Source organism: Ostrea edulis, chromosome 9, assembly GCF_947568905.1.
Source record: "Ostrea edulis chromosome 9, xbOstEdul1.1, whole genome shotgun sequence".
Taxonomy (NCBI): domain Eukaryota; kingdom Metazoa; phylum Mollusca; class Bivalvia; order Ostreida; family Ostreidae; genus Ostrea; species Ostrea edulis.
The window spans coordinates 72,899,954-72,922,829 of record NC_079172.1 but is presented as its reverse complement, the minus strand read 5'-3'; the positions used below and the strand labels follow the sequence as shown (position 1 = coordinate 72,922,829).

General features: G+C 39.0%; 2 protein-coding genes across 2 annotated transcripts; one reads left to right on the top strand and one right to left on the bottom strand.

The window, feature by feature from the left end:
• Nucleotides 1-4,801: 4,801 nt before the first annotated feature.
• On the top strand, nt 4,802-8,497 carry LOC125668938 (uncharacterized). Its single transcript, XM_048903375.2, has one exon. The coding sequence runs from the start codon at nt 4,802-4,804 to the stop codon at nt 8,495-8,497; it is 3,696 nt and encodes a 1,231-aa protein (XP_048759332.2).
• Nucleotides 8,498-17,325: 8,828 nt separating this feature from the next.
• On the bottom strand, nt 17,326-19,245 carry LOC125658507 (uncharacterized). The gene is made up of 4 exons (XM_048889783.2): nt 19,177-19,245; nt 18,411-18,789; nt 18,107-18,257; nt 17,326-17,797 (listed from the first exon to the last, which is right to left on the bottom strand). Exons 1-4 carry the CDS (start codon nt 19,243-19,245, stop codon nt 17,326-17,328), a joined length of 1,071 nt encoding a protein of 356 aa, XP_048745740.2.
• Nucleotides 19,246-22,876: the final 3,631 nt, after the last annotated feature.

The following is a 22,876-nucleotide window of genomic DNA, read 5'->3' as shown; positions in this document are numbered from 1 at the left end:
GAGTATAACCTGGTTTGGGTCAGTTTACACTTTTTAATATAGTTGATCAGTGCATATTATCTATTCAAAATATATTACTGGATTCAGGTACTTTTCACACAATTGTTCTGAAAAAATATAGTTCCATTCATGATCAGCAGATACAGGATTACAACAAATGTATAGAATATCGATGTGTATGTAATACGTGGGAGAAAACAAAATAAAGTCAAATGTTTTTTAAGAAAAATCACTCTGCCCCCAGAAATGTATATAGGAAGTGTTCATATTCCTACGCTAGCTGCCTCCTCAGTCTAGGTCATTCTTCGATTGAAAATTTTTTCACGATTGGTTATACTATTGCAACAATTATATTACTTTGATGAATATTGTTCGTTAATTATCATACAATTTCTTCTGAGAGAGAATGTTAATCATTAATTTATGTGGGGTTTTCCCGTTGTTTAATGACGGAATGCGTATACAACACTCAACACCTGGATTAGGACCACAATTAAAAGGTGAAGGTCACCAGTCTGAAGATATTTGCAATGTATTCAGTGTGACATATACATGTCTATTTATTTTTTTAAGGGTTTCTTTGCTGTTAAGGTTATACCATACACAAAATTTGGAGAAAGTGTAGATTACATCAACCCTTCATGTTTTTGCCATTCTAAAGTTCACATTAATTTGTTACATGGTAAAAATTATTGTACAATTGTATTTATTCCGAGAGATTTCAATTTTTTCATGTCTTTGCTTTGAATTTCCATACAGATATAAAAGGAAAAATTTGGGAAGAATGATGAAATAAGACTGGTTTGATAGGGAAATTTTGTGATAAAAATTATCATTTTTAGCAAAAATTAAGCCTGCACAAAGTATGTGTCCCAATAAGTTGTATTGATAGGTATACGCATTCTCATGTAGTATTTTTAAAGCTATACTTTTCTGCTGTATTTTAATAAATTTGCCAATCTTCAACTTCCTTGATTTCCTTCTTTATCATTCGACAAAAAAACATAAATATCTTTGTACCGTATTTGTGCCATCGATCCATTTTTAAGCGCTAAGCGTAGCTTAGGCGCTTATTGCCGCCAGTTGGGTTTTGCTTTCTTCATCATGTTTCCGGTTTATCGCCACCTATAGGCGAATTTATTCATCGCTGTATAAGTCGTGTTTAAAGTAGTCGTTATTTTGCAACCGATCTAGCACGGGAATAACATTCATATCTGCAGTTGCATTTTCCCCCCGGAAATACAGTTCGTTGAACAGTGAACAAAATATGTATAAAAAGGGTGATATTTTGTCCTCATTCTTGGGGAAAGTGAGACACAGATGCAGTTCATTCTTCAGTTAAAATTCCCATTTGAATCTGCGTCTGTAATAATTAAAGTGATTCAAAATCTAAAATGGAATAAGAATATGTATATGAAACCGTTTTAACTAGGGTGCCTTTGCATTGTTACCTTCGCATGGCGCTTAGATGCCAGGAAAATCAATTTGCATGGTGCAATCTATAATTAGAAGCCACGTCATTAAGCTATACACGAAACAGGAGGGTTTTCCACGTGTGTTTTGGCTGCTGTTCCGACTCAGCAAAATTTTTGTCCGACGCAGCAAAAATATGTGCAACACAGTAAAAAATTAACTGATCCGCGTACATTGTGAACGAGAAAGAATTTGTGCACGATTATGCTTTGACAGCGAAGGACAGAGATCAGTGTCTCAGAAGGATGACATTGCGTAACTGCTTACACCTTCTCCGATCATATATGTAAGTCGGTCATGCAGAAATTTAGAGGATGCAACGGTGTAACTTAAGCTTACTTTATTATTTCTAAACAACCAAGATATTCTTCAGAATCATCGTCAACACAATCAAATTTGATTTCGTGATTTAGTTTCAAAAATGAGACTAAAAATAATAGTCTTGGGGCAAGGAAAAGATAAAATGTACAACATTATATTATATTATATCATATTATGGAAGACAATACCCCGGTTTCAAGTATTCAAAACACCGCGTGGAATTTTACGAGGGCTGTATACTGAAATACATATGTTTAGAACAAGTGTTAGATAAACATTGCAATTGTGTCAAGCATGAATGTGAAATGGTTTGCGGTCCACAGCACGCTACATACAACGAAAAGTAATCGTGTTTTCAATTTCTTTGTACTTCAAACAAACAATTGACAATGACATGCATATGCTACATGTATTTCCGAACGTACAAATGATGAAGAGGGAGGGGCATGGATGTACTGTCGTTGTTCCCTGTCCCCACATTTTGTTTTCGCTGAACGATCTTTTCATATAAAAAAGATGCATTTAGTTTTTTGGTGAGATGCCTCTTCATTATTTCTAACAGCGGTTTGAACATTACCGTTTGAAAATTACTTTTGTAACTTTTCAGTGCCTAGTTTGGGATTCTCATTTAGCTACATTTACATGTTGTAAATTTTGCATATTTATTGCGAGTCACTTCTGTTACGTTTTTTTTTTTTTTTTTTTTTTTCATATTAGAACTCCTACACAAGCTTCGAATTTTATGGTTTTTTGCTAAGGTTAGTAGCATTTTCATATAAAGAACTGTTTTATAAAATTAAAACAATAGCAATGTGTATTATGTCAGTAGTATAACCCGACTAGATGGGTGGTTCAACTGAGTGCAGTTTTGAGTGCGGGGCGATGGGTGGTTCAACTGAGTGCACTTTTGAGGTCAAAAGGTCAAGTTTTAGAGTGCATTCGAGAGCGGGCGTAGGGTGCGCCGAACTAGGGTTTCGCGTGCCGAGGTAGCGCATGCTAGGACTGCGCGTGCCGAGGTAGCGTGTGATAGGACTGCGTGTGCCGGGCTAGGACGGTATGAACTTGGGAGAGCGCTATGAGATAGGAGCGCGTGCGGAGCTATGACGCAATAATGGGAAGAAAAAAAATCGATAACACTTAAGTCGAGATCGCTATGACGAGGCCCGAGCCGTGTTTTATCGGTGTTTTAATCCTCAGTGTTTGATTCCTTTTAAATTCACAGTGTTATTAATAAAAAACGCATGATTTAAAGTTTACACATTTATTAAATGAACAATTTGCACACAATTTACTGACCTCGTCTAACAGCTGACAGAAAATATATAGGGTTAGGTTTCATTTCTCGGAAACGCGGCTATTTCGTAAACAATGAACTCGGCTACTTGGTAGTTTTATAAAACGGAATTCGATTAACAATGTAAATAGTTTACACATTTATTAAATCAACAATTTGAATAACAATTTACTGACCTCGTCTAACAGCTGACAGAAAATATATAGGGTTAGGTTTCATTTCTCGGAAACACGGCTATTTCGTAAACAATGAACTCGGCTATTTGGTAGTTTTATAAAACGGAATTCGATTAACATTGTAAAACAATGCAGAACAGCTGTGAGAAGAAAAAAAAATGTACTTTACCCCACTGCCGCATTACATGACGTCACAATGAAAAATACATCATGATGAAGGTCATGACGTACATCTCTACATTCCTTTACGATTAGAAATGTCAAAATATTTTTTCGTTATTTACCACCGCTGCCAAACGATAAACCGCATTCGTGTAAAAGTTTATGTCAAATGGGTTATATTAATTCTCTTTGATATTGAAATATTTTCAATTTCTTCTTTATATAACATACATGCTAAAGTAATATCCATATTATATTGTGATCTTGATATTACCCCTAATCTACACGTATATAGAGACTTTCACAATGAACTCATTTGTGAAATTCCGTACATACAAATTTCATCATTGGCACGACACTCCGAGGTTTTTGAGTGAAAGATGTTTGATTTATGTAACATGTGAACTTCAGTGCAAAAGGAAAGTTAGGGGAGTAAGTTGTGGCTTCAACAGAAAACATATTTTTCAGGCTAGATTCAACTTCGTATGTGCAAAAATTGCCGCATCTTACATATTCAATGCAAAAATTAGACATGTTACAAGTCACGATAAACTTGCTCTCATCACTTTTCAAATTAAGAAATTAGTAACTATGTTTTGGAGGGCGTGCGGAGCTATGACACAACAATGGGGAGAAAAAATCGATAACACTAACTAAAGTCGAGATCGCTATGACGAGGTCTGAGCCGTGTTTTATCGGTGTTTTAATCCTCAGTGTTTGATTCCTTTAAATTCACAGTGTTATTAATAATTAAAAAAAACCCGCATGGTTTAAACCTTGTTTTATTCCTCAGTGTTTGAATCCTTTAAAACCCACAGTGTTATTAATAAAAAACGCATGATTAAATGACTCTATTTATTAAATGTTATAATCTAATTAATTTAGAGTTCAAGTTATTGACGTTGTGGAACATTCTATATGACGCTGTGGCCGAGCTAGGCCTGGAACATTCTATATGACGTTGTGGAAAAACTTGCTTTTCTATGACGTCACAATAAGTATATAAACGCAATACACAATTCGCGTTGTCACTTTCATCAGCATGTCTGAGCGAATCCAGGATAGAGAGAGAGATAGAAGGGAGCAGCGATTGAGGTATTTAGAACAACATCTTCACTTACAACGAGCGCGTGAATTACAACTCCGCAGACGGAATAGAGAGCGACTGGGAATTTTACAACAAGGTCGCGGAGAACGAAATCAACAACAACCTAGGTTAGTGTCGGAATACTATCATATTCAGCTGGATAGAGATCGTCATTCCCGGAAATTCAAAGTGAAACAAAATGTCTACAACGTAACTTTTAGGCCCATTCCAGATTCTTCAATTATTCGGCGTTTATTTCGGGATTTACTTCAAAAAGTGAAATTACGGATGCAGTGTAACCTGAACGATTATGTACGGCTCAACATTCGACACCCCGCTTTGGATTCAGACATCTGGGTCGAATTTACCCAGTCCAAAAACCTCAACAAGGAGAAAATTTTAAACAAAATAGAAGCCGTGCAGCAATCTAAGAAGGAATTTGTCATCACAGACGGATCTATACAGCTGGATTTTTTCCACGTGAAATACCCCCAGGGGAGTGGCGGCGGCGTGAAGAGAAAACATCTGCACGTAGATAAGGAGAAATTCAAGACCTCCAAGAGAGCCATCGTTCGTATTAACAACCCCGACGATTCATTGTGTCTACCTCGAGCTATCGTTGTGGCGCGATTTCACAGTCAAAAACCCGAGCATTCCGACCCCGAATGGGAGAAGAAATGGTTAAGGATGAGAAAAGGGGATACACAATCGCTCGACCAGAAACGACAGGCCTTAGCTCTCATGGAACTCGCCGGGTGTGCAAACGACCAACCGTGTGGGCCTCAGGAATGGGAGAAATTACATCAGGTCTTAGCTCCCGAGTATCGCTTGAAAATATTTCAATTTAAGACAAACACACAGCGATTACGATTAAACCCCATCTACAGAGGCCAAGGGAGCGGAAAATGTTTGAACATCCTGCTGGATAACGAACATTACGATACCATAACATCGATGCCGGGAGTGACGGAAAATCCATATTATTGTGATTACTGTGATATTGGATATAGCCACATCGAAGAGCACCGTACCGTCTGTCCTCACCGCTGTTCGTTTTGTTTGGCCGACACCCCCTGTTCCCCGGACGACACCCGCACGGAATGCTCTCATTGTAAGGGATTTTTTAGAAATGCTGCGTGTTACCAGACCCACTTGAAACCTTACAGTAGCAATACCGCGACAACCGTGTGTAATTTAATGGGACGTTGCGACCAGTGCCAGAAATGGATGTCTAAGCAATTATTAAAGGGACACGCGTGCGGGGGGAAAACACAATGCCGCATCTGCAAGAAACTCGTCACCACCCCACATTTCTGCTTCGTTCAAAAGAAACCCAAGCCCAAACGCAACAAGGAATTGAAAATGTACATTTATTTCGATTTTGAATGTACACAGGAAAACGGAATTCACACCCCTAATCTCTGTGTGGCCGAACGCGTGTGTCAACATTGCGACAGTTTAGACATTGACACGCGATGTGATTACTGTCATGCGTTTGGATCGCAACGCCGCTTCGTATTTCAAGGCCCCGACACCTTAAAACAGTTTATGGACTGGCTGTTACAATCCGAGACGGACGAGAAGGGTAATGTGAGCTTCAAACACGATGAAACGACCGTCATTGCGCACAATTTCAAGGGATACGATGGGCAGTTCATCTTGAACTATCTGGTGCACACGGCCTGTATCAAACCTGCAGTCATTCTCAACGGCAGTAAAATCTTGTACATGGGAGTGTTCGGCTTGAGATTCATCGATTCATACAATTTCCTCCCCTTTGCCCTCGCCAAGATGCCCTCTGCGTTTGGATTAACAGAACTGAAAAAAGGTTATTTCCCTCACTTTTTCAACAAGGAACAGAACCAGAATTACGTGGGGCCTTATCCAGATGTCCACTACTACAATCCTGACGACATGTCGATCGCCAATCGTGCAGCCTTCTATACCTGGTACAATCAACAGGCCGAGAAAGTGTTCGATTTCCAGAAGGAATTCTTGGCTTACTGTATCTCGGATGTGGATATTTTACGCCGTTGTTGTGCGCAATTTAAGGCGACACTCCACGGACTCGTCCGCGTCGACCCGTTTCAGGAATCAATAACTTTTGCCAGCACGGCTAATTTAGCTTATCGACGAGGCTTCATGACACAGGACACCATAGCCATCATCCCCAATATGGGTTACCAACCGTCGCGCCGCTACTCGGCCAAGGCCTGTCGCTGGCTCACCTCCCTAGACCGCAACATACGTCATGCTAAGAACGGGGGCGAAATTACCATAGGACCCTATACGATGGACGGCTACGACGAGGAATCCCGCACCGTGTACGAATTTTACGGCTGCTACTGGCACGGGTGCCCCACCTGTTATCCGAATCTGTTGACGGAAACCCACCCCCATCGAGTCCAACAGACGTATCAATCCCTGTACGAGCAGACCTTGAAACGAGCCGCCGCCTTAGAGCAACAAGGATATACGTTAGTGAGCATCTGGGAACACGTGTTTGATCGTCAAGTCAAAAACAATCCGGAGTTACAAACATTCCTACGAGACCTCGATATTCAGGACCCCTTAAATCCCCGCGATGCCTTATACGGAGGTCGTACCAATGCCACGCGCCTGTATTGCGAGGAGGGTGACATGCGATACGTCGATGTGTGTTCCCTGTATCCTTACGTGTTGAAATACAGAGCGTTTCCCATCGACCATCCTCAAGTCATCACCAACGATTTCGCCGATGTGAGAGAGTACTTTGGACTCATTCGTTGCCGCGTCCTCCCACCCCGAGGTCTGTATCATCCCGTACTACCCTACAAGACAGGCGGAAAATTACTCTTCCCCTTATGCCGAACCTGCGCCGAACATCGCAACTTAGGACCCGACGATCGATGCAGTCACACCGATTCAGAACGCAGTCTGACCGGAACCTGGGTGACCGTAGAAGTACACAAAGCTCTAGATCTCGGCTATCGGCTCGAGCGCATCCACGAAGTCTGGCATTTCGAAAAGACCAGCCAGGATTTGTTTCGATCTTACATCGACACTTTCCTGAAGATCAAACAAGAAGCTTCCGGATTTCCCGATGAATGTCAGACGCCCGAACAGAAACAAGAATACATCAGTGAGATCCGGCGCCGGGAAGGCATCTTCATGAACCTAATAGACATTGAGAAAAACCCCGTCCGTAGAACCATTGCCAAACTCTTTTTAAATTGTCTCTGGGGGAAATTTGCACAACGATTACAGCTACCACAAACACAGTATTTAACCGAGGAAGAAGAAGTACAGAAAAAATTACAAGATGCCACTCTAGAAATCAAAGGAGTCGAGCTGCTGGAAAATCGAGATCACCCCGAAGCCGACATGATGCTGATCAATTATCAGGAAAAAGAAGAATTTTTAGAAGACTGTCCTTTTGGCAATGTGGTGTTAGCGTGTTTTACCACCGCACACGCTCGTTTACATCTCTACGAGACTCTAGAGCCTTTGGGGGATCGCGTCCTCTACTTCGATACCGACAGCATCATTTACCAACACGATGAGAGTCGGTTCAACCCCACCATCATCAACAGTTTAGGAGGCTGGACCGATGAATTGAATGATGACCGCATCGTCAAATACATGTCGGGAGGCCCTAAAAATTACGCGTACGAGACCCAGGGCGGAAAATCAATGTGTAAAGTCAAAGGACTGACGCTCAATTATCGAGCTTCCAGGATCGTTTCTCTCACCACCTTAGAAAAAATGTTGAAAGGGGAGGAAGAAGAAGTCCACGTGCGTTACCCCCCACTTTATTCAAAGAACACGACAGCACGATGTTCGCACCAGCCCCTTAGTAAAGAAATACCGCGTAGTGTACGACAAGCGACAGCGGGTTCACCATTACAACACTCTCCCTTACGGGTATTAAAAAAAAACAACCAAAAAAACTGTCCTGTTTGTAGACATTCCGTGGACGAGACTGCACGCATTTTTACTTGTTGAATAAACTGTATTTTTGATTTTGTAAATAAATTTTTTACTTGTAAATAAATATGTATGATACTCTAGAACTCGTGTCATTTATCAAGATGTATACCTACGAGACACTAGGGTCGTTTCAATTGAAACACGAATTTACTATGGTAGTAGCAGGTCCTTCCAAATCGGGTAAAACGGAATTTGTGAAACAATTGGTACAAAATACGCAATGGATTTCACCCCCACCTGAAAAAATAGTCTGGTGTTACCGAGAATGGCAGCCGGCTTACGAATCATTACAAGAGTCGGTGACATTCATTCACAATATTCCCTCAGACGACGAGCAATTAGTCGCCGATTTCGGCACTCGTCATTTACTGATTTTTGATGATATGATGGGGGGAAAGGCCATAGAATCCATTGTGGATTGGTTTACGCGCAAAGTGCATCATCGCAATACCAGTGTCATTTACATCACGCAAAATCTCTTCGATCGAGCTGTGCAACATCGGACCATCAGTCTGAATGCCCATTATCTCGTATTGTTTAAAAATCCTAGAGATAAATCTCAGATCGGGGTGTTAAGTCGGCAATTACAAATGCCTCATTTACTATCGGCCTATGATGAAGCCACCCGTATTCCTCACGGGTATTTACTGGTCGATTTAAGTCCTCAGACCCCCGAGGAATTGAGATTAAGAAGTCAACTCTTTACCACGTTAGCCGTGTACATGGCTCCGAGAGTATAAATAATGACTCCTCGTGAGTAACCATTTCATTTCATTGTAACCTATCATCATGGGTAAAGTGGTGGTGGTGGTGGTGGAAGTATATAAAGAACCTAAAGCCAGAAATTATTCATTCACTTTTATGCATTCGAGCAGATAACATGATTGAGTGCTCAGAGTGTCATGCTTTATTTTCCCGCAAAGATGCCATGATGCGTCATAAAAGACTAAAACACGGGGAAAGCGATAAGGAAGGGGATATTGACATGAGTGATGTCTCTCCAACACAGAGTGATACTGACAGTGACGCAGAGGAAGACAATATCGTCTTTCGCCAAATGGCACATAAAGCGCGAAAACATATTGCCGGAAAGTGGCAGAAGAGATACGAGAAATACTTGAACCAAAATATGTCAGAAAAGAAAGCTAGTAAGAAAGCAGACGAAAAGACCAAAGGAGAAACTTACCAACAGTTTAGAAAACTGTATGAGCGGTTCCTTTACGATCAGTATCAGTTGAAAGAAGACACAACGTATGAACAGGTGACGGACGCCATCGATGAATTTGTGTCCGACAATCATGGATTAAAGAAATCCATTAAAATGGCTCTTCGCAAACACAAATATTTACTTGAATCTTACCTAGATAAGTCTGACAATGATGAAGACGAGGAGGAGGAAGACGAAGAGGAGGAGGAAGACTAACCGATGCGACATAATCACACCTCTGTATAACGAGAAACACTGTCTTTAAAAACTGAATTCATTCAAAATTTGACCTGCATCTACTTGAAGGAAAAAGCTACATCAAATGACATTTTTCATCTGAAATATGCAATAAATAAAAGTTGTAAACCTACAAAAATGTGTTATTTTTTATGACATGGGTATTACGAAGCAAACTCAAATAAGAAATGTAACGAATCCTCAGGTGGTAGGATCCAATACCCTGAAGTTATCAAGAGCGGTTTCTTGTACATTTCATCTGGAAGATAGACAACATAGGTGGTAGTGTGTGGTGTACAAGTGGTGGTATGGGGGTGTAAGGTGGTGATATGTGGTGTGTAAGTGGTGTTAATAAAATGTGGTTGGTAGTATGGTGAAACATGCAAACTAATAACGCTAGATCAATCTCTTTCATTAATATTAAGGAAAGAAATGCAATATTAAGGACCTATATAGGTAATAGGGTGAGTTATGTTAAAGAAACCCTAAGTCATGGAAACTGGTTTATCAATAGTGGTGAGTAGGTGTTATGTAGCGTATAGGTGGTAGTGTGTGGTGTACAAGTGGCGGTATGGGGTGTATAAGTGGTGATATGTTGTGTTAATAAAATGTGGGTGGTAGTATGGTGGTGACACATGCAAACTGATAACGGTAGATCAATCTCTTTCATTAATATTGTCATGCTAAGAAATGCAAAACTTAGAACCTATATAGGATGTGGTGTGAGTAATGTTAATGAAAATGTAAGTGATGGCATCTGGTATGCCAGTAGTGGTGTACTTGTGGTGGTATGTGGTGTTTGAGTGGTGGTATGTGGTGTATGGCTGATGGTATGTGGTGTTAATGGAAATGCCAGTGATAGTATGGTGACACATGCAAACTAAAAACGGTAGATCAATATCTTTCATTAATATTATCATGCTAAGAAATGCAAAACTTAGGACCTATATAGGAAGTGGTGTGAGTAATGTTAAAGAAAATGCAAGTGCTGACATCTGGTATGCCAGTAGTGGTGTACATGTGGTGGTATGTGGTGTTTGAGTGGTGGTATGTGGTGTATAGGTGGTGGTATGGTGGTGGTATGTGGTGTATGGCTGTTGGTATGTGGTGTTAATGGAAATGCCAGTGATAGTATGGTGACACATGCAAACTAAAAACGGTAGATCAATCTCTTTCATTAATATTATCATGATAAGAAATGCAAAACTTAGGACCTATATAGGAAGTGGTGTGAGTAATGTTAAAGAAAATGTAAGTGATGGCATCTGGTGTGCCAGAAGTGGTGTACATGTGGTGGTATGTGGTGTTTGAGTGGTGGTATGTGGTGTATAGGTGGTGGTATGTGGTGTATAGGTGGTGGTATGTGGTGTATGGCTGATGGTATGTGGTGTTAATGGAAATGCCAGTGATAGTATGGTGACACATGCAAACTAAAAACGGTAGATCAATTTCTTTCATTAATATCGTTATGCTAAGAAATGCAAAACTTATGACCTATATAGGTGGTGGTGTGAGTAATGTTAAAGAAGATGCAAGTGATGGCATCTGGTGTGCCAGTAGTGGTGTACATGTGATGGTATGTGGTGTGTGAGTGGTGGTAAGTGGTGTATGAGTGGTGGTATGTGGTGTTAATGGAAATGTGAGTGGTAGTATGGTGGTGTTAATGGAAATGTGGCCTGATTTGGAAGGACCTGCTACTACCATAGTAAATTCGTGTTTCAATTGAAATGGCCCTAGTGTCTCGTAGGTATACATCTTGATAAATGACACGAGTTCTAGAGTATCATACATATTTATTTACAAGTAAAATCTTACAATTTATTTACAAATTTTAAAATACAGGCAAATTGATTTAATAAATGTGTAAACTTTCAACCATTGTTCTTTAATTCTTTATTTGAAATCTAACAAAAAGGAATACACAAGGAATACACCAGGAATATCAACACGTTCACACGCTATCTCCCCAGATTTTCCCCACCTACCCAGCTTGACCTCCCCACCTGCCCAGCTTGACCGCACCCGGTGGCCTGCTGACCACCTGCTTGACCCCACGCTGACCCCTACACTCATGTCAATACCGCCACTCCAAACTGCACTCCGTTGAACCGGCCATCGGCCCGTACTCAAAACTGCACTCAGTTGAACCACCCATCTAGTCGGGTTATACTACTTATGTCTCATTCAGACAAACGGATGAGTCTCCTTTGCAATATGAATATGAGCTATACACTATTTAACTGAAACACAACAGTAAGTTAGTTGCGTAATAACAATTGAACACTTTATACCGAAAATTACCATTACAACTGTTTTTACATTTTCTACCAAAAATGTTCTTCTCTATAACATCACATCTGTAAGAGAAAAAATGCATAGTCATGTAGAGCATTTAATGATCCAGGGACCGGAGCAGAGCGGATCAGAAACCCTTGCCTTGGGAAGATGGGTGGGAGCTAAACAGGGTATAAAGTGTTCATTTGTCAAATATTTGAATAACATAGCCTTAAATGCTATTGATTGATAGCCTTAAATGCTATTGATTGATTGTATCTTGTTTAACGTTCTTCTCAATAATCTTTAATTCATATGGAGACGTCACCAAGACTGGTGAAGGGCTTCAAATTTAGGCCTATGCTCGGCCCTTACGGCCATTGAGCAGTGAGGGTTCTTTAGCGTGCCACACCTACTGTGACACAGGACATCCGTTTTAAAGGCCATCTCCGAGGACCCGTGACATTCACACCTGATGCCGAGAGTTTGGTGATGGAACTGTCACTACCTGTTTAACGAACTAGGTCTGTCGCGGCTGGGATTCGAACCCCGATCGCCCTCATACATAGCGAACACTTTACCTCTGGACCACCGCAGCGGTGGTAATGCTATTGATACTAAATTCTGATTATAGATATTTAATAAGAACAGGTGTCCTTTACCAAAATTGTAAATTTCATGATCCAAGGACAGGGTTTTAGTTTAGTGTGGGGTCAAAATTATCATAGTGACCATTGTTTTAACAACTTTATATTTACGTGTTGAAGAGTTTCAGGACATTGCTTCCAATCCATATTTGTTATTTTCTTACAGAAAATGTACTACTTAGTTATGCGAAAATAAAGAATAATGCATAAACCTTTTTTTAATGTTGTTCCTGCTCATTAACATTACATACAGAATTCATGAAGTCAGCTTAGCGCTTTTCAGTACTTTCAGTACTTTGATTTCATATGTCTTGCAAGCACCGGTTTGTGCACTGTTTGCTAGTGACAAAAGACTGGTGACGGTATTTGCTATGGACATGAAGGACTATACACCAGTTTCATAACAAGTGCAGTCTTTTCTTAGAGATCAGCTGAGCATAGTGAAAATTCAAGTAAATTAAAAGTCGAATATCTTGGATATGGGGTAACCCATATCTATTCTTGTTTATAATCCGCTTAGGCAAGTTATACGAGTATAATCTGGTTTGAGTCAGTTTACGCTTTTTTATAATCCGCTTCGCGGATTATAAAGCGTAACTGACCCAAACCAGGTTATACTCGAACAACTTGTCCCAGAATTAAAGTCACTCCTTAAATATTTATGCTCTACTTTGATTTCTGTCGAAATTCCAACCACACATTGTTCAAACTACATCGCATTCATTAAGGGGCGAGATCAAAAGATCGATGTCGGATAAAAATCTAAATTCAAATAGTTAGGGGGAGGGAGGGTAAAAACTCCCGTAAGTTTCTGTCATCCGACTTCGATTACACTTTAAATAGTTGGGGGGAAAGACAAGCGACTGTTGAAAACCACGTAATGATATTACATTTTACAATGAACATTTAATAGCATTAATGTACACTTTCATTTGTGAATAAGCAATAGAAAAGGTATACAGAGATTAATTTATACTAGTATGTTTTTACTTGTTAATCGATTAGTTTCAACATTCATCACCTTTAGTTTTGAAGAGGGTGGGGGGGGGGGGTGTCTTGGTGAAAACTATGTGAATTTAGCTTTTTGTGAGACATTGAACTTTTGATCTCGCCCCTAAGAAATGGCTAACACTACAACTGGTAAAGATATCGAAGTAAAAAACATTGCAAATATAAATATATGTATATTGCAATGAGTTTAAAATGAAATGGAATGAGGATCATTGATGGTTTGCAAAGTTCGTATAAAAATTCCCACACATACTCTTGTTAAAATTATTTTCATCGGGTTATTGAACAAGATATCTGAATTACATTTATAATTGGCTATCAGAAAAAGAACAATGAAAGATGGGGGAAATATTCCTTTTAACTTTCCATCCCATAAAGAATGACAATCGTTTTTACTCATTTTATACGATATACATGTAAAGTACGTTGGGGCGGTTTACGCATTATAAACTGAGAAGCGGTGTATGAAATACGTGTAGCTTAAACTATCCCAACTTCCTTTATATCGCATAAAATGAGCAAAATTACTTTCATTCCTTGAAATTTAATTCAGTAAATCACGTTTGAAATTATTTGATGAATAATTCTATAGAAAATATGAATTTTATATGACGCGGACGAAACTGAACAGCCAAACGTATTGTGACGTCATTTGTAGGACGTAATATAGTGGGACTCGGCAACTTTGTTTATACGATTGAAATAACAAATGTTGATGTAGTCAACTGAACCAATCAAATTCATCGTTGCAATTGTTGTATTTTAGTCTAGTTCATGATTTCCATTTCCAAGTTTTTCATAATGTACATGTACCCTCTTTTCTTTCTCTCCCTCCTCTCGCTAAAAAAGACTTTCACGACATGTACGACAACAGACATGCATATTTAGGAAATAAATCTCATTTTGGAAAATACTTGAGTGTATGAAATGCGACGCTTCATGCTGGCATACTTCTGAGGACGGCGCTTCGTGGAAAATATGCGGGCGTGAAGCGGTGCAGTTCATACTATCATGTTTTTTTTTTTTTTAAATGACGTTTTTTATCTTATCTTTACAATACACTTTCATTACTGTCTGAATTACCAGCGTTTAAAATAGACGTACTATATTCATCTGAATTCATACGCACATTGTTTGCAACTGCAACACTTTCGTGAGGAAATTGGCTTTCATTACAATTTGTAGATATATCAAAGACAAAAGCATTTGAAATGTAAATATAACTATTCATAATTAGATGCATCATCTTAACCTTACGCCTAATACGTTTAATATATTATAAATCATGACAAGTGTATCAATAGTTAATGTGTTTTAATGCTAATCTGATACCATGAAATATATTTACATGAATGTGTGGTGAAAGTAAAAAAAAAAAGGGGGGGGGGTTTAAAAATACTAGCTTTTCTATGCTTCTCAAAAAAGTCGATTTGTTATCAAAAAAGACTAAGAGCTTGCTTTATGAAAATATCAACAAATAGGTAAAAATTGAAGACTTGTACTTCATTGGCGGGCGTTGAGGGTAAGCGTCCATCAGCAATTGTTAAACAAACATTATACGTGTAAATGGTACATAATTCATGTAATGTACCCAGTAGCATTTGGGAGGGGGATCACAATGCGATATTCAGCTCCTTAATACGCCGGTTTCGAGATGCGTCCGAGTTATTTCCCTTTGGAGAACTCTCGTACATAGTAAGGCGCGAAAGAATTTGTTTACTCGCGGGAGTGGGACAGATATTCATCACAGTGTAAGTGAATGTACTCAGTAAGTTTCTCATACGCTGTTTGATAACCCTAATTCGACTGATACACAAACTCGGTAAGTGATAAGTATTTAGGGAGTAATTAAATACATAGAATTCTTATCCTATCACGTTATTTCGCTGGTCATAAGTACCATATCCAAGATATTTCTTGCAAATATGACATTGTTTGTCTGTTTCCTCTTCGGTAAAACATTTCTTTCGATAGTATTTAGTATTTCCCACATTTACATATTTAAAGAGAAGCTGCTTTTAATACATTTCATCGTCTTCCTCGTTGGCTGCATATCCACTCTGTCCCACTTAGGAATTCAAAGTTCCACTAAATGCATCTCCTATACAGAAGAGTTCGTAACTCGAAACTGGCGTATTGGATGTACTCATTTTAAGCGTTTTGATCTCTGGGGTATCATTGTTTGAGTTTTCCTGACATCTAACACGGGCTGTAAAAAATTGTTTTGTTTTTGTGTGGGGCTTACAAATTAAAAAAAAAAACCCACATAAATTCTCTCCCGATATCATCATTTACTTTTTGCCGTTTGCTTTAAACCAACCGGTGTATCATGGTAATAATTGATAAATGAATACACAGTGTTAATTAACTTACTCATATAATAAAGTGCACCGCCAGTGTACATGAAATGGCACAGGCACCGGAAGTGTGGTTATTACTAACTCCCCCCCCCTTTATGATAATTTTTTTTTGGTGGCAATAATTTCTTTGAAATGTGTGAATTCCCTGTCTATCTCATCCCTCTTTCGATTTACGTAATCGTTTCACGCTTTTTGTCAGCTTTAGAGATTGGCTTTCTACCGGTATAATAAGATATAAAGAATTCACATATTTCAAAGAAATTATTGCCACCAAAAAAAAGTCATAAAAGGGGGGGGGGGGGGTTAGTAATATCCATACTTCAGGTGCCTGGGATACTACTGGTACTAAAAATTATATCCCACAGAATTGTAGCTTTTGATTACTGATCTATAACTCGTCACAACAGTGTCCAAGTCAAATTAAGGAGGTGTGCTACACCGGAGAAATTTGATATGGATGAAAATTGGAGGATATGTGCAACAATAATTTGAAATTGAAATCTTTCAAATTTACTTTATTTAGTCAAAAAATGCAGTTTTAGTAGAAAGCAATCTGAATTTTTTTTTTTCAAAACTTCTGCTGAACTCAAAACCGCGATCGACGTGCTAACCTCCTGAGTTACTCAACTAGATAATGCAATTTCAAATGCATAGACAAATATTGCTGATATTTATATTTTCATTCATGTTTTCAAAGGAAGTCAACCATTATGACGATGTTGAGTACCTCCTTCAGTGTATGACAATCTCGATTCTATCAGTACTTGTATCCATAGCCACTAACACGAAGCCCGGCCCCGCTATAGTGAATATCCATAAATGATATGAATTTACACACAAAGTAGAATTCCGTCAGACGATCTAATTATGCATAGAAAAGTGTTTTTTCATGAAACCGTTTAGAAAGGTGATCTAGAGCGTATAACAATGTTCAGACTCCTTCTTCTAACGGGTGTGGTTGCCGGGAACTGCTGCGCACTGTACATATATTAAATCATCGTCAATGAAATGTAGTCACTCATAATCATCTACCTAAATTATGCTACCCAGATTGTGCTGAGTCATCTAACAAAATTGTGCTGAATTATCTACCCATATTGTGCTGTATCATCTACCCAGATTGTGTTGTACCATCTTAGAGACGGCGATTCGATCACAGCGACACATAGAGGGATAACATAGACCCATGGGGCAGTTATGCTGACACCACAAATCCCATCCAGAGTTCGGGCGTAGTGACACGCACGTCTTTCCAGAATTCATGATTCCGTTGTCAACAGTGAGGAGGTCCTCTCGGCCGCAAAGACAATGCGTTGGGGGGCAATAATTGCGGGCGCAGTTGATGCGGCACCAGTTGTCCATTGGCAGAAAATTCTTCCACGGTCCAACGGCTTTACACACATTTCTGACTGTCGGGATTGGAGATGTGGCAATCTGGGGACGAGGAGTTGTAGATGACGTCATTACAAAGTTGGACACTTTGGCAGACGTTGTGGGACTTGTTTGTGATGTAGAGATTTTGGCAGACGTTGTGGGACTTGTTTGCGATGTAGAGATTTTGGCAGACGTTGTGGGACTTGTTTGCGATGTAGAAATTTTGGCAGACGTTGTGGAACTTGTTTGCGATGTAGAGATTTTGGTAGACGTTGTGGGACTTGTTTGCGATGTAGAGATTTTGGTAGACGTTGTGGGACTTGTTTGAGATGTAGAGATTTTGGCAGACGTTGTGGGACTTGTTTGCGATGTAGAGATTTTGGCAGACGTTGTGGGACTTGTTTGCGATGTAGAGATTTTGGCAGACGTTACGGAACTTCCAGGGGACGTCACAGTACTCGTTGCTGATTTTGGACTTGCTGTGGTTAATTTAGTAGTTGGATGTGATGTAGATGTCGAATCGGAACTTGAAGCGGTTGTTAGGTTTGTAGAACCGTTTCCGATTATCTGAATGTCGGAGCATGCGTAGAATTCTTCTTGGGGTCCAAAACCGAGTCCACACGGACCTTTGGTAAAATCGTTATTGTAACAACCCCAACGGTTTCCTAGAAGCATATCAGAAAAGCAAAATAATTACAACCCTATTGTATGTTTCATTGGTAAACATGTTGCCGGGATCGGATGCGTTAGTATCAAATCATTGTAACCTCTGGCTGGCATTATTCTCATACGATTTTTAAACTTAGAAATACTCTTACCCGTTCTATACCGCCATTGTAGCACACAGGCATCACAAATTACTCCTTCTGGAAGTTGAAGCTCAATGTTATAAATACCCACACTCTTGTCGTCTACGAAGAATTTGGTTCCCATGGTAAAGGGGTCCTTTAACAGGTTTCGGTCGAGACAGTCTTGAGTGACTGTGACTTTGGGGTCATTGTGGGGACAGAGCCGAAACTCAAAATAACCCTTATGACTAGCAGTCACGTGAACAATGGCCGTGATGATAGACCCGGCAGGGTAAGTCTGTGTAATGATCCCACGGGCGTATTTACCGCGAGGAGGTTCGTTCTCCCGCGACGCGTCAAAGGGATCGCCACACACACCACATTTTCCATCATTGATCCACCAGTGGATCTGTAATATTAAACAAAGGGAGATTGTGTTTTAAAAAAAGATACACACGCAATACCTAAGAAAAGAAAGAAGAGATGATAATCAATTTATCATTTGTCCAGTGATTTTTATACCACTTCATTATACTTTCAATTTTATGTACATTGTAATTATAACGGATTGACTCCGCTTTTTGGCACTCTATCTTTCCCTAGAATAGCTCTAACAAGTTTATCGTTATTTCGGATTTCAAACATTTCGGTTGAGCATCACTGAAGAGACATTATTTGTCGAAATGCGCATCTGGTGCATCAAAATTGGTACCGTATAAGTTTTACATATAATCCATGACTATAATTGTGAAAAGATAGAAAAATGAAAGGTATTGCTTAATAATTTTTTTTTTACCGGAAATCCTCCACAGAACATCTCCATGTGCTGGTAGTTGGGGGGCGTGTTGTATCCAAAGAGCCACATTGAGGATCGTCCGGGAGGATGTCTTAAAAATCCGTGTCCAGTGACACCCGGCGGGTGTACGGCGAAAAGAAGAAACAGCATCTGTAAGGGACGGGTCCTAAACATCGTTTCCCGGTGGAACAAGAGGTCTGGTTTCTCTTGCTACCTGTTCCCAGTCATTCTTACACAATGATGATATAATGGAGAAAACTTCATTTTCGCTGATCTTATAAACTGTCCAGGATTTTACATGGTTTGGTTGATGTTATCGTATGATGTCTGCCCGTTGGAGAAAAAGATTTTTAAAATTCTCACACGCGGTAGACCTTATTTTAGAAAGTGTGTATACGAATACCCAGAGGCGGATCACAGTCAGTAGAGCGATGTTATCGGTAAGATATATCGGACCTGGTGACCCGGTACGCCTGGGTTTTACACAATTTGATTCTGGACAAGATCGAACACACAGTGACATCGTGTCACGTGACCATGCTGATACAATGGTCATAGACCCACTGACACCATTACAAGGATTTTCATTGCAATTTTACTGTTGTGGTGCTAATTTTTTCTCTCCGAAAGCTTTTGACTCTCAATGGTTGATTTATGACACACACACAGCCGTTACCCTAACGTTTATTCACCGTTAATTGTTATAAAGGTTTTTATGAATTCGCACCCTCTCCCCTTGTGCGGTGCATGTACCACAAAATAGGAATAATCTTGTAGTATTATCTCTCTCTCTCTCTCTCTCTCTCTCTCTCTGTACCACAAAATAAGAATAATCTTGTAGTATTATCATTATTTCTCTCTCTCTCTCTCTCTCTCTCACGACTCTCTCTCTCTCTCTCTCTGTACCACAAAACACAAAACAGGAATAATCTTGTAGTATTACCATTATTTCTCTCTCTCTCTCTCTCTCTCTCTCTCTCTCTCTCTCTCTCTCTCTCTCTCTCTCTCTCTACCACAAAACACAAAACAGGAATAATCTTGTAGTATTATCATTATTTCTCTCTCGATGTGTGTAAATTATGAAACATAGAATACTACAAATTAGATTCAATTGATTACATTAAGACTGGGTAGCACATAGGATACATGTACATATTGTAATATATATTACAAACACAGGCACAGACACCTGGCAATTTGAGCTTACACTACCGGTGATTCACTCCCCTCTTTTCTTCTTTTTTTTCTAATTTTTTCTAAACAAAAATTTCAGGAAAAAAAATGTAAAATAAAACTAATGCTGAATATTTTTTTGCAAATGCATGTATTCTATATTTATGCATGATCTTTTTTTTTTCAAATCACATATTGTACTCTGTAAACCTGTACAACGTCAGAGTTTGAAAAGGGAAAAAAACAACAAAAATAATTTTTTTTTTTTTTAAAATCAAGTAAAAAATATTATTTTAAAAAAACCAAAAAACCGAAACAATGAAAACTGACATCAACAGTGAATGTTGTGTGATTCATTTCAATGACCGTGTAGCACATAACGAGAATTACGAAATCAAGGATCTTGAATGAATGATCTTAATTAAGTGCGCTGGTTGCACGTTCTTGATATATTTAATTTCGCAGGTCCTGAGTTCAATATATGACCATTTCTTTGATTATCATTGACCATAAAAGGCAACTTATCATACGCTGTACATAAAATCGGGAGGCTCCGATTCCCTCACGGTTCTCCCTGGTGTAACCAGTATGCGATCGGGGGATCTAACATTTTGTCTAGTTTGGGTGGCTTGTATCTCTAAGTACTACTAAATTCATGGACCGATGAAGTCCTCTGAAATTACAAAGTACAGACGATTTATTCCAGCTGAATTTTCTACGGAGCATATGTCAGCGACATCAGTCACGATCACTAGGAATATATAAGGAATGGGGATGTAGAATGGAAAAGTGAGTTCCTAAAGAAAACTTTTCCGATATATTTCTAAAGCCAAGCGCTCGTACTAAACTGTATGAACGTCACGCACGCTGTTGGTGTCAAAACGTATTTCACATCATTACGGTAGCATTTACGCTGTTTTATATGAATAAAAACACTTTACTATAAGAAAGTTGCATATCATTTTGACGACAATTTTACATTCTATCTATTCGATATCACTACATCTTATTAAAAGTCGAATTATCAAATCTATTAGCTTGGATATTCTGATATTTACGTAAATATTGCATGTAGACAGGTAACGACAGTGTCGCACGCACTTTACCAAAATGTTGATACATGTAGCTTTCTTAAAACTAGTGATACAAACATAAAATTTTGCAGAATAATCTAATCCACACGCTGTAGATGCACATTGTCAGCTACTGATCGGATACGAATAAGTAAAGAATAAAAGGGGGGATGCAGCAAACAAAATAATGAAGAATGTAGGCAAAGAGAAAAACACTTTAAAAAAACTAACCTACACACAAAACTTCGTAAATGACAGTAGTGGATCCAAACACCAATGCCCAATTCCAGTGCCCAACAACAAATGTAAAAATTTTGTCTTAGAAAAGGGACCTCGAATAAGATTATACATACATGTACATGTGACTTCGACACATTCTAACAATATCATTGACATATAAGAAAATAAAAGATGACCTAATACAGATATATCCTTTGAGGGACTCTAGATAGCATGTAAGTTTGAGTTCAACATGTGTTTCTATGCAATATACTATTTCATTTCTGTTTAGATAACTTTGGAACAGTTTTAGCAAGTTACATGTATCACTTATATATGCATGCCATGCATGATCAAATGCCTTTGAGAAATCACCATAAACCATGTAGCAATATTTCCTTTTATCTTTGGTTTTCGCCATGGAATCAAATGTATCAATAAGCCTGATGTACCATTAAACGGGCCGGTAAAATACCAAATTGGTACTTGTAAAAACGATCATTTGATGATTAGAATGAAAATAATTTGTAAACATATTTTAAAATGGAAAATATTTTAATTGTTTAATGTCGGCACGTAGCATCGTTTTTCGGAGAGGGGGGGGGGGGGCAGTCGAAGAAAATTCCTCTAAAGTTCTTGACGTGCAAACCAAAAATCAGGGGGGGGGGGGGGTAGGGTCCTCATAAGGTAAGACTGCCTCATTTCCCCCAAGGCTTCAATTAAATGGAGGCGGAGATTTATCCTCACATCATAGCTGACATCTGTCTCATTCATTATACACGTACTACAATGAAATATAGTGTGTGTGTGGTGGGGGGGGGGGGGGGGTAGTCACCCAAAATAGCTTCATTTGGATATAAAAATTACAGATATTGATCATTGTAAAAAAAAAAAAAAAAAAGCAACCTTTTTTTCTACGTGCCTGCATTGCCATGACAACTCCTTAAAATATAAGGTTAACCAGAAAAATATCTGTAATTGTGTCTGTTTTATCAATGTTATAGATGTATTCTAAAAATGAAATGCAGAACGAAATTGTGATTTCGGAGGATACATGTATGCTTTCATCTCACAATTCCACAGTGTGTAAGCGTTTCGTGTTCACTTCAGTGATGTAGTGTTTACACATATATACATACAAACCCATCATGTATAGTATTAGAGACAAGCACTGAATGATGGATAGTAAATTTCAGTTAGTCTGCATGCATGCATGTAAGAATTAATTCATACCT

What these genes read in the sequence shown, in the direction of transcription:
- LOC125668938 (XM_048903375.2), top strand. Translation starts at nt 4,802, where the DNA reads ATGCAGTGTAACCTGAACGATTATGTACGGCTCAACATTCGACACCCC.
- LOC125658507 (XM_048889783.2), bottom strand. Translation starts at nt 19,245, where the DNA reads ATGTGGCTCTTTGGATACAACACGCCCCCCAACTACCAGCACATGGAG. An exon ending in TGTTCTGTGGAGGATTTCCG is followed by an intron (nt 18,790 to 19,176) that starts GTAAAAAAAAAA and finishes TTAATATTACAG; the next exon opens with ATCCACTGGTGGATCAATGA. An exon ending in ACAATGGCGGTATAGAACGG is followed by an intron (nt 18,258 to 18,410) that starts GTAAGAGTATTT and finishes ATATGCTTCTAG; the next exon opens with GAAACCGTTGGGGTTGTTAC.